The sequence below is a fragment of the Tribolium madens genome, unplaced genomic scaffold (genome assembly GCF_015345945.1).
Source record: "Tribolium madens isolate multiple individuals breed KSU strain unplaced genomic scaffold, Tmad_KSU_1.1 Scaffold_96;HRSCAF=242;Tcas5.2_LG5, whole genome shotgun sequence".
NCBI classification, from domain to species: Eukaryota; Metazoa; Arthropoda; class Insecta; order Coleoptera; family Tenebrionidae; genus Tribolium; species Tribolium madens.
Genome location: NW_025401068.1, coordinates 13,440,386 through 13,451,590, shown reverse-complemented (window position 1 = coordinate 13,451,590; position 11,205 = coordinate 13,440,386). Strand labels below are relative to the sequence as shown.

The 11,205-nt window shown below is 31.0% G+C and overlaps 1 protein-coding gene across 2 annotated transcripts in view; it reads left to right on the top strand.

Annotated features, from left to right (window-relative positions):
- The first annotated feature begins 7,005 nt into the window (after window positions 1–7,005).
- The window catches only part of LOC123013043, a 7,784-nt gene continuing 3,584 nt past the window's right edge, over window positions 7,006–11,205 (top strand). The window contains exons 1-2 of one of the 2 annotated variants that reach the window (XM_044411342.1): window positions 7,006–7,143; window positions 9,698–9,892. In XM_044411342.1, coding sequence (XP_044267277.1) covers window positions 7,064–7,143; window positions 9,698–9,892 — 275 coding nt within the window. In that variant the 5' untranslated portion in view covers window positions 7,006–7,063. The remainder of the gene's footprint in view (window positions 7,144–9,697; window positions 9,893–11,205) is intronic. The other variant, XM_044411343.1, reaches the window with a different exon arrangement.

Sequence of the window (11,205 nt, the reverse complement as noted above, 5' to 3'; positions counted from 1 at the left end):
TAGATGATAAAAAATACATCCATTGTTGTATATCTGCGGTTGTTAGTTGCTAACAAACTTTGACATTAGATTTCATTGTTGAATTTTACTTTGACATTTATAAATATCGACCAAATTGACGACAAAAATAGTGAGGATTGAATAAAATTTTATATTGTACACGAGGATAAAATTTTCATTATCTTTTCGAGCATATTCGGCTGACGCCTCAACGCTAAATTGCTCTTAAAGATAAAATTCAATTTTATCGTTTTGTATAATAAACAAATATATGTTTAATTTATATTTTTATCTATCCGAGCGCTTCCACCATTTTTACATTTAAATTATTTAGTATATTTTAGTTCAAAGTTTTGCAATATTTTTAATTTAAGCAACATAAAAAACTGTCTTGCAGGAATTTTGATGTACGTATTTGTGAAAAAATAATTAGGTGTATTTATTTTATCTATCCCGGCCCTTTAAAAATTTTTAAAATTAAATAATTTCATTTTACAATTTTGTTTCATTTTAAACAACACAAAAAATTGCCCTACAAAAAAATTAATCCATACAATTAAATAAATGGCTATTATGTTTAGTTTGTATTTTTATCTCTCCCCGCGCTTTCAGCATGTTTGAATTTAAATTATTTCATTTTACAGTTTTGTGTAACAACACAAAAAATATATCATATAATAAAAGCATAAATTTATTTCATAAAAACAACTATCAATGCCTGATAAATCACTTTTGTTTGCTGTAACAAAAACGAGCTCTTTTCATCATTATCTCGTTTAATTAATAAAAATACAAAGAGAGAAGTGGAACGGATTCCTTTTGTTGACAATTTGAATAGTTTTAGAAAAAGGACCGTAGTAGTGATTTACTCAATATGAAGCCGTGTTATTTTTAATTAAATGAAACACCAAAGCAATTTTTGGCTTGATTTTAAACAATTACGAAGCCTCTAGTGCCGCTCCAACACCGATAAATAAAACCCTTATGTCCGACAACTATTATTTTTTCAAGCCGGTCATAATTCACAAAATGCAAAACACCCCACAACAAAAACGCCCCAATCCCTCGAACTTGTTGCCGAGGCGGATCACCGAGTCCGAATAAATCTAATTTAGTCGATATTCAAATCGTCCGCTTCAGCAATTTTAAACCCGATTGGACCAGAATTGACGAGCACTGTAGCCAAGCTGTCCTCCGATTAAATTCTGAAATACGTTCGTTTATTTCAGATTTTTTATTATGGCTTTCGAAAGCGATTGATGCATGGCGGCTTTCCACCCTCACACGCGGTGCTAGAGGTTGCCATTCATTCCGATTGATGGCACTTCACAACGAATGTGTCACACTACCGAAATAGAAATGCCATCAAAATTGCTTATTCATGTAATTTACGGTGAAAAAGTCTTTCTTGGCATGGATTTTTGAGAGGGATAAAAGAGGATTTGCTTTGTTTAGTTCGAAACGCAAATGTTTGTATTGTATTGTTTTTTGTTTATGTATTTACCTGCTTTGCTTTTAGTCCAATAATACGATGAAATCTCTGATATTTAGGGATATAACGCAAAAAATAACTACATATTTCATCCCGCATTGTGCAGCTCAAATAAAATGTACGTGAACAAAAATTCTATTTCACTTGATTTTTGATTTTGTTACTGTTTTTTTTATTCAACGACAATATATTAATAGTGCATAACAATTTAATTAACAACTTTAATAACTCAGAACTTTGATTTTATTTTACTGATTGAAATTAGTTAAATTTGTCACAATTTGTAAGCATTTTTTAATAGCGCTAAAAACATTTTTTTTGGTAAATATACAGTATGTCCCCGAATTTTTTATCTTTGATTTTATGCCGAAACTGCAAAGGTAAAACTTTGCTTTACCAAAACGAGCAAATTTGTTATTAAAACTTCATTATTGTAATTCAGTAGAAAGAAAAGTTTATTTTTCTCTTGATTTTAGAATAATTTTTCTCTGCTTTTTAAGTCTTATTACATTGGCGGTTTTATTATTTTGACAATGATGTCACTTTGACAAAATTTACGCAAGTTAAATAACAAAAATGTTTGTGAAAAACATAATTTTAATAAATAGCAACTTAAAGAAAGTCATTTTTAACAAGAACTATCATCATTTAAATAATAAATTAATTGTCACAGTCATATTCAGGGTGCGTCAGAACTCGCGCCCCAGAAAAAATTTTCAAGTAAGGAACATGACAAAAATGTTTAAAAAATTCAATCTGTCAAAAAAATTTGACATTTGACATTTTTTTATGTCTATTTAATGATACCGATGATCTTGTATGTTTTTTTTATAATTATCTAGTAGAGGTACAAAAATTTTGTTATTAAAAGCCACAAATAACATTGAACAGAGTTACAATTTAGGATACAGCTTCCTTGTTTCCTCTTTTAATTGCCTATAGCAAAAAAACTTGGAAAATTATTTTTCCAACAGAAATATATAGAGTCAAAGTGCAAACTTTAAACCCTCATAACTTCGAAATTTTTATAGATAAAATTTTTTTAACATTTTGTCCATGTTCCTGGTGTCTTACCTTATATGGCATTTTTCTCTGGGGCGCGAGTTCTGGAGCATCCCTGTATAGTTGTCAAATAAATAAAACCGCCAATGTGATAGGACTTAAAAAGCAGAGAAAAAATATTCTAAGTTGAAAATCAAGAAAAAAATTATCTTTTCTTTTCAATGAATCAGAATTATGAAGTTTTAGGTACAAATTTGCTAGTTTCAGGTAAAGCAAAGAATGTTTTGTAAACTCAATCTGGAGACATACTGTAAAATAAGTTTCAATTTGTTATTTGAAGTGATAGAAAAATTTGCAAGTGCTGAATTGTTAAATCTCATTTTGTTGTTTCAAGAACTGAATAAAGAAAAAGTTTCTAACTTTGTTAGTACATTATAACAATAATTTACTCTTTTTAGAAGTCCTGTTTGGGTGATATTATTTGCGCAGTGTATAATGATTTATGTAAAATAAATGACTAATCAATAATGTAGATAAAACTCCCATTTCGCTTTTATAATTTATTTCCTGTTAATACTTTTGCCTAACAATTTCCATAAATTCCACAAAACCAAAACCATTGTCAAACATTTGTTGTTACATTTATGAAACATGTGTGTTTTGTTTTCCAAAAACAATTATTGTTGCAATAATAAGTATAAACAATTTTTCTTTTTTGTCACAATTTATGAGGAGAGACACGAAGCGTATAAATCAAATTACATTTTAATTTAAAACGTTTTACATTTGCGTTTTAAGCTGTTATGAAATTAATTTGTTTTGTTAAATTCTTTCATTTCGAGCTGTCACTAGGAATTCATCCTCCGGCGAAATGAATTCATGAACGTGACAAACTCTGTTGAAATAACAGCAACTGTTACCGCCATATAACCGAGAGTTTGCTTTAAAATATTCCTCGGGGAAGTCCCGCACTGAACCCGTCTGTCCAAACTCCCAGTATTTAATCTTTCCTCGCATAAGTTGGCCGTCATTCCTTTCATACATTTATTTAAGCATTTTATGTAGATTTCTGGCTGTTATGGGGCCCACTCTTCTGGATTTAAAAATTTAAATCAAAAATTTATAAGCTTTAACCAGATTTTTGACTTTGATCGAGATTGAGAACGTGAAAAAAATATAAACGGGGATATCAAGCGTATGTTAGCGGAATGGATTGGACGTGGGGAGTGGAGACCAGAGTTATCAGGTACTTTGGCTTCTTTTGTCATGTTTCAGATTTAACAATGTCCAAGGGATTAGGACTCGTTTTATTTTTCCTCGTTTTCTTGCTTTTAGCAGCGAGATCATATCGAGATGCTTTATTTTGTTTAAGAAACTTATCGCATGTTTTGCGTGTTTGATAAAAAATTAATGAAAAAAACATCCAATGTTTTCCGAAAACGAATCATCATTCACTTCCACACCAATATTAGGTCAATTCTGAAATTTCAACGACGCAAAAGTGATTGATGAGTTTGAAAACATTAGATGAGAGCGAATAAAACGCTAATTAATTTTCACTTACGCTAAGCAATTCTAAAAATACCTAAACATTTCTTGATTTTAACTGAGGATAACTTGTGTTTATAAACAATAAGAATATTAACCACAAATAATATTTAATCTTATAAAATTGTTAGAGTTTTAATTAAATTATTTTCACTAAAAAGTGCAAAAAGCTAAGAACTTCCTTTAACACCTTTGGCTTTTTTCTTGTGCAAACATGCTTTGAATTAATGTGTTTATTTGTATTTAACTTTTTCTCATTCTTTGCACGAATTGGTTCGTTTTATAAGAATTGACGAACTGAACCTAAAAAAGCAAGTTTATTCAACAATAGCAGGTGAGCTTCATCTTGTCCTCTCCGTTCTAAATTGAATTCCTATAAAAAGATCTGTTTATCATCCCCTTTGTACATTTTTAATACGAATAAATATTGACTGAGCTTTGGGCGATTTCCGAAGCTTCGAAAAGCCCCAAATTTGTCCGGGATTAAGCGCAGTATGTTAAATATTCACAGAGCCCAGATTTAGGTCTCCAAATCTGATGGATTTATAAGGTTATCTACCGTTATTTATTATTTACACAACTAGAAATTACAATGTTTTACAATGAAATTATTTGTCACGTCAAACAAGTCTATAAAATTTACAATGCTGTAAAAAGTCGTATCCAGTTTTCAAACATTGTAAAAGCACCAACTTGTTATCCGGGAGAGATAAAAAACATTGCCGGATTTAACAAAGCAACAACGCTGACGCTTTCAAGTTTCGAATTTATCCGTTTGTCACCAGTCTTGCTAATAAAAATTATTTATGGACAATATGGCGGTGAATTTGACCCCGAGTGCTAATTTTAATGATAAATCACGTGCTTCGAATGAAAATGTGTTTTTTTCTTTGTGTAATTCCGGTGGTTATTGCGTATAAATCCAGAACGGTGGAGATTAAGTATCGACTAAAAGTGATTTAGTTATATTTGAGCTTTTAGCAAAGGGAATATTTCGGAATTGTGTATGAAGAGATTGGCTGGGAGCCAATGGAATTGGTCTAAAGCATATGTTTGCTTTCAATTCCACTAATTTAACCAGGAATTTACCAAGGATTTGGATTTGGTAGACTGATTTCTGCGATAATGAGAGCTGCCTCAGACTCAACTAACAAACTGACCTTAATGCCCAGATGAAAGCAGCGATAATGAATTTTTTACAAATGAAAATGAAAACACGCAAAGTTATTAGGTTTAGTGGTCAAATGAGAAAAAAAAGTTGTTTTGTCATTTTTGCTTCTTTATTACGTTACTGTAATAAATATTCGGATACCAGAGACCATTTGTAGCCAACAGTTTTTGCCACTATGTTATCGGTGGTGTCGACACGTTCAAATAAAACAAGACGATTTATTTTATTTTTACTGTAAAATAAAGTATTTATTTGTAAAGATAAAATTTAATTTTTTGTTGTATTTTTGTTGCTAAATCGTGCTTGAGGAAAATGTTTAAATCGATATGCGCAATGATAATAAATAAACAAAGTATTTAGTAAACATTATTCAATATTTTCATACTTGTCGATAACTTTAAACAAAAATAATAATCACTTGAGGGTCATTTTTGTTTGAATCTTAGTTAAAGTAAAATTGTGCGTAACATAATCAAGAATGAATAATGGAATAATTTTCAGATGGAAGTAATAAAGTGGCCCTCCCATTAATCTTTTCGCAATTTCCAACAATAACTCAATAAGCATTTTTCACTCCATCTGAAGCAGGAAAATTAATTTTCTCAATTTATTTTATCCCCGTCTAATTTTCAACAGTAACGTCGTTCCTCATTCCAGAAGCGAAGAAAATAATTAAAAATGAAAACCACACTAATTGAATTCATTAAATATGATTATTTTTCTCGCAACCTCTCCTTTCCAGATTTATCATTCTTTCCCAAAAATGAAGGCTGTAAATTAAGGAAGAGATCTTAAAAAATGTTCGATTTCAGGATACCGGAATGGACAGCGGAATCATTTCGAGGATAATAATTCCAGCCATTATTTGCGGTCCGCAGGATCATCTCTTGAAGGATTTTTTAATAACCTCCATTAAAACACCAACATTTATAACTTCTGCTTGGAGCATTTTGTCGGGAATTACACCCTTGCGAACAATAAACCACCAACCAGGCTCTTAATTTCGAATCCATTTCGTGCACAAAATAGAATTTTATTCCCTTTTAACCCAACTAATTGAACATTTGTCAGAAATTGCAACCATAAACACGGAATTTCGGCCAAATAAATTCCATTCACCTGTGTTAAATGGAACTTTTTTCAGGGTTTGGGGCTCGTAAAATTACCTAACCAGCCCATTTGTGTGAATTCACAAATTTTCATGCACATAATAGAAGTAAAAAAATTGTAATGTATCTCTTTTTTTATAAAAAAAACTAACGATGGCTCTGAACCCGGAAAAGAAACCCTTTGTGGAACAAATCTCTCGGTTATTATGGCCTTCTTAACAGCCGTGAATACGTAAATAATAACGTACGATGTATAGATATTTACGTTCAAACTTATACCAAGTAATTCCCTCAAAGTAGTAAATAATTTTTTGAACTAATTCCGCCACACTCTTTCGTAATAAAAACTGTAACAGTTCATTAACAAAATAAAATTTAAACGGAAACACCTTTTGCTGGAACCATTAAAAACCAGAAAAATTGTGAGAATAAATGTAATTAAACGAAGCAATTATTTTAATTCCGCAGAACCACAATAATGATTAATTCACCGTAAATGTTATAATTTCGTCACAAAATTTATAAATAATATTATGTCAGAGTTGATTTGCTACTCCACTTTTGTCAATAACAAACAATTTCGCCAGACACAAAACTGATGCGTAAGGTAAATAATTGACCTACAAACGCTTTAAATAAGGTAGAAAAAAACTGATTAGTCTTCAGTTTCGCTCATCCATCCGTAGCGTCTCGTCGCAGTTTCCGTGAAATGTGCAAAGTGTAATTAATCATAAGTTAAAAATGAAATTTATCAACATTTTCCTCGTCTCGTTGGTGCTCGCCCATTCCAAGAGCGGCTCAGCAATGGCCATTATAAAAGAGTGAGTACTTAAGAAAACACATTAAAAGCGCCCCAAATTAGCACGCATCTAAGCCCGTTTTATCTCCGCCGAGTAATATTTATTTAATAACTTCTTATGAGGGAAAATGGGCCGTAAATTCGCGTAATACAAAGTGTGGTAAACACAGATAAAGCTCTGTAATCTCTCAGAGACAAGGGAAGGGGCGGTTTTACAGTCCCTTACAAATGTCATAAGCTCAGTGAAAACAAAATCGTTTCGCTTAATTGGAATGTTGGTTATTTCGAGTCGAGTGTAATAAAAGCAATTTTCCTGAAAGCTCAAGTTTAGAAAAGTTTCAGTGGCCGACGTACGAAATACGCGACATTGAGTTCAAAGTTTTTCAGGTTCTTACTGTTATTTCCAAGTTTGATATTTGACTCTTCTTTTTCTCGTAAAAAGTGTGTCGTATTGGAACAAATAACGAAAACTCAACTATCCAAAGTTAGTTACTTACTGTAGTCAATTTAATAAAATCCACCAACTTTTTACGATACAAAATAAACATGTATGTTTATTTTTCTTTATAAAATGTATTTACGTGTGTAGCACCCCACGCACCATTACATACAGGGTGTCCCAGCGAGTTTAAAAACTCTATTAGTGACCTTTAAATAATAAAAAAAATAGGCCATTGATAGATACTAATCTTGTGCATCACCTAAAATTATTTTCAACCATACAGCATGTCTCAAAAATAAGTTACGATACAAACTTGTGTTTTTTTAAATGAAACACCGTATGTTTCTTTGCATTTTTGAATGTAGCCTTTTAAAACAATGTTTTTACACTAAACTTTTATTAATCGATTTCACTTAGTTTTAGCAATAAGACATTTTTTTTGACGAAAACATGCACTTTTTAAAAGCTAGAACAAATTTTTTCTTACTTCTGCAAAGAAGAAAGTACGGAATCTAAAGCTGTAGAAATTTTTTAGTGTTTTTATTTGTAAAGATTAATAAATTAAGAAGTTAACTAAAAGTTAATTAACTTAAAAAAGTTAAATGGAACACTCTATTTTTTATTTTTGCATTTAATAGATTGATAAATTGTCTATCTAAAAAAATAAATTTTTAATGTCTAGAATTAATAAATGAAAAGATATTTAACATTCAATATTAATTATAGCAACAATGCCTATCAATATCTGGGTGTTGTTGATACTTTGGAAACCATAGTAATTCCACCACGGATCAGTTATCCCTTGATTTATCGAGAGATTGATTGTAAAACTCGTTATAAATACTGAAATTCAAATTATTTTATTGTAAAAATAAAGAATAGTGGATTCAGTTTAACACAAATGTGATTATTAAGTGATATTTCTTCCATCTCTTGTGTAACTGTGCACTTTTGGCTACTGAAACAATAGTATTTTTTTAGTGTTTAACGTTAAATATCTTTTTAGTTATTAATTATAAACACCTAAAAGTAAATAATTTTATAAAGACAATTTAATAATCTTTTAAATGCAAAAACAATAAATAGGATGTTCTATTTAAATTTTTTAAGTTATTGAACTTTTAACAAACGCCTTCATTTTTTATCTTTGCAAATGCAACACACTAAAAAAATGTTACAACCTTACTTTCTTTTTTTGCGGTAGTAAAAAAAATATTTCTAGATGTCTTCGTTTTTGTGTAATAAATTTTTAAAAAGTGTATGTCTTCGTCAAAAAAAAACGTCTTATTTTTTAAACTAAGCAAAATCGACCAATAAAAGTTTAGCTTCTTAAAAACATTGTCATAAAAATCTACATCCAAAAACACTAAGAAACATATGGTGTTTCAATTAAAAAAATAAAAGTTTGTATTGTAATTTATTTTTGAGACACCTGCATAGTTGAAAATAATTTTAGGCGATGGACTAGATTAGTATCTATCAAAGTCCTATATAATTTTTTTTAATTTTACCATTTAAAGGTTACTAATGGACTTTTTCAACTCGCTGGGACACCCTGTATAGTGTGTACAGAGTGTATAAACTGTCACAAACCCGTCTACGAACCTACTCTAGATTTAAAATGATTACATTTCCGTGAAAAGAGAGTGCATTACGTCAACAGTCAAGAAAATGCTAAAATATTACGGGATAAGAATCCTGAAATTGCTTAATTTGCAACTGTTTCGCTGACAAAGTTAACAGTTTTCAGGAATCTTTTTCCACGCGAGTGAAGTTTTCATTAAGAAATTTCCCTTAACAAGATTTGCGCCACCTTTTCTATCTCATCGCGATTTACGATAAAGCTCAACTGCTTTGTCACTCTTGTAAAGTTTTATTATCTTCTTTGCAACTTCCAACATTAAAATAAAGTTCACACAAAGTTTCACGACCCCAAGGACTTACTTTACCCGGACTCGGTATCGCGTTATTAGGTTAGTGGACAAGTGTGAGTCGAAAACTAACTTAAAGAAAACATTACGAAATTAACCAAGTTGATAATAAACACGATCCTTTGAAAACTCCTTCATCCAATTACAAGATATGTCAGCGCCCTTCTTACTGAATGAACTATTAATTTCCTGTGTTGTGACAGTCTGGTTTCGGAGCCGGAAAGCAGTCTGGATTGCAGCAGTGGTGAAAGCACCCAAACCCCGGAAGCAACCAATGTCCGCAGTAAGAGCCCCGAAACCGATCCACTAAATGATGTGGCCGTGCCGCAACTCCCGGAGGACCCCAGGGAACCCCCGACGACCGACTCAATTATCTCCAAAATGCGAAGATGTGCAAGGTAATGTCACGAAACTGCAATTTCCACACTCCCACCAAGTTTTACGAGTTTTTCGGCATACAGAGTGTTCCTATAATCTGAAATTTCAAACCTTCTTACTCAAAAAACAAAACTTTGACTCTTATTTCTTATTTCTTATTATTTTTACTAGCTGTTGCCCGCGCCTTCGCTCGCGTGGTAGTTTGACATCCACAACTATTTCAAAACGCAGAAGGGCTAAGAAACTTACTAACAAAATATAGCAACACATATTTATTATGAATTTCGTAGTAAAAATAAAAAGTCCGTCTTTTATAACTTATTTAAAAACCGTAAAATTTTAAGTCTTATTTCATGAATATTACTTAACAATGACAAATTTTGATACAAATTTTCATTTCATGTTTAACTATACATATTTATACAAACTTTCATCCCTTATTTGACCCCCTTAGGGATAGAATTCTCCAAAATCTTGAAACACGTGCTATCTTGTTTTTAACTGAGCACCCAAATAGATTTAAGTTAAAAAAAACGGATATTTTACGAAGTTTTACCCTTGTTTGAGGGTGAAATTTCCAAAAATCCTGAAACACTTAGTACTTGATTTTTAATCGAAAGCCTAAATACAAATTTTCAAGGATTTAACTTTATAAATGACATATTTTAATACAAATTGTCATCCCTGTTTAACCCCCTAGAGGGTAAAATTTTCAGAAATCCTAAAACACGTGTTTCTTCATTTTTAACCGAAAGCCCAATTCCCAATTTTCATAAATATAACTTCAAAAATGACGAATTTATAAATATTTATACAAATTTTCATCCCTTGTCTGACACCTTTGGGGATGAAATTTTCCGGAATCCTAAAACACGTGTTTTTTTTGTTTTTAACTGAGAGCCCAAATACCAATTTTCATGAATTTAACTTAAAAAAAACCAAATATTTTACGACCTTTTACCCTTGTTCAACCCCCTTGGAGGTGAAATTTCCAAAAACGGTAAAATACGTATTTTTTTATTTTTAACCGAAAGCCTATATACCAATTTTCATGGCTATAGCTTTAAAACTTCGAATTCACCACCCCATTTAACCCCCTTAGGGGTTGATTTTCCAAAAATTCTTTCTTATTGGATGCCTACGTTATAAAAAGTATCTACTGTAAAAATTTGAAATTTCTGTCTCCAGCGGTTTAGGCTGTGGGTTGATAGGTCAATCAGGACAAGCCTCTTTATATATATTTCTTATTTCTTATTTCTTATTTCTTATTTCTTATTTCTTATTTCTTATTTCTTATTTCTTATTTCTTATTTCTTATTTCTTATTTCTTATT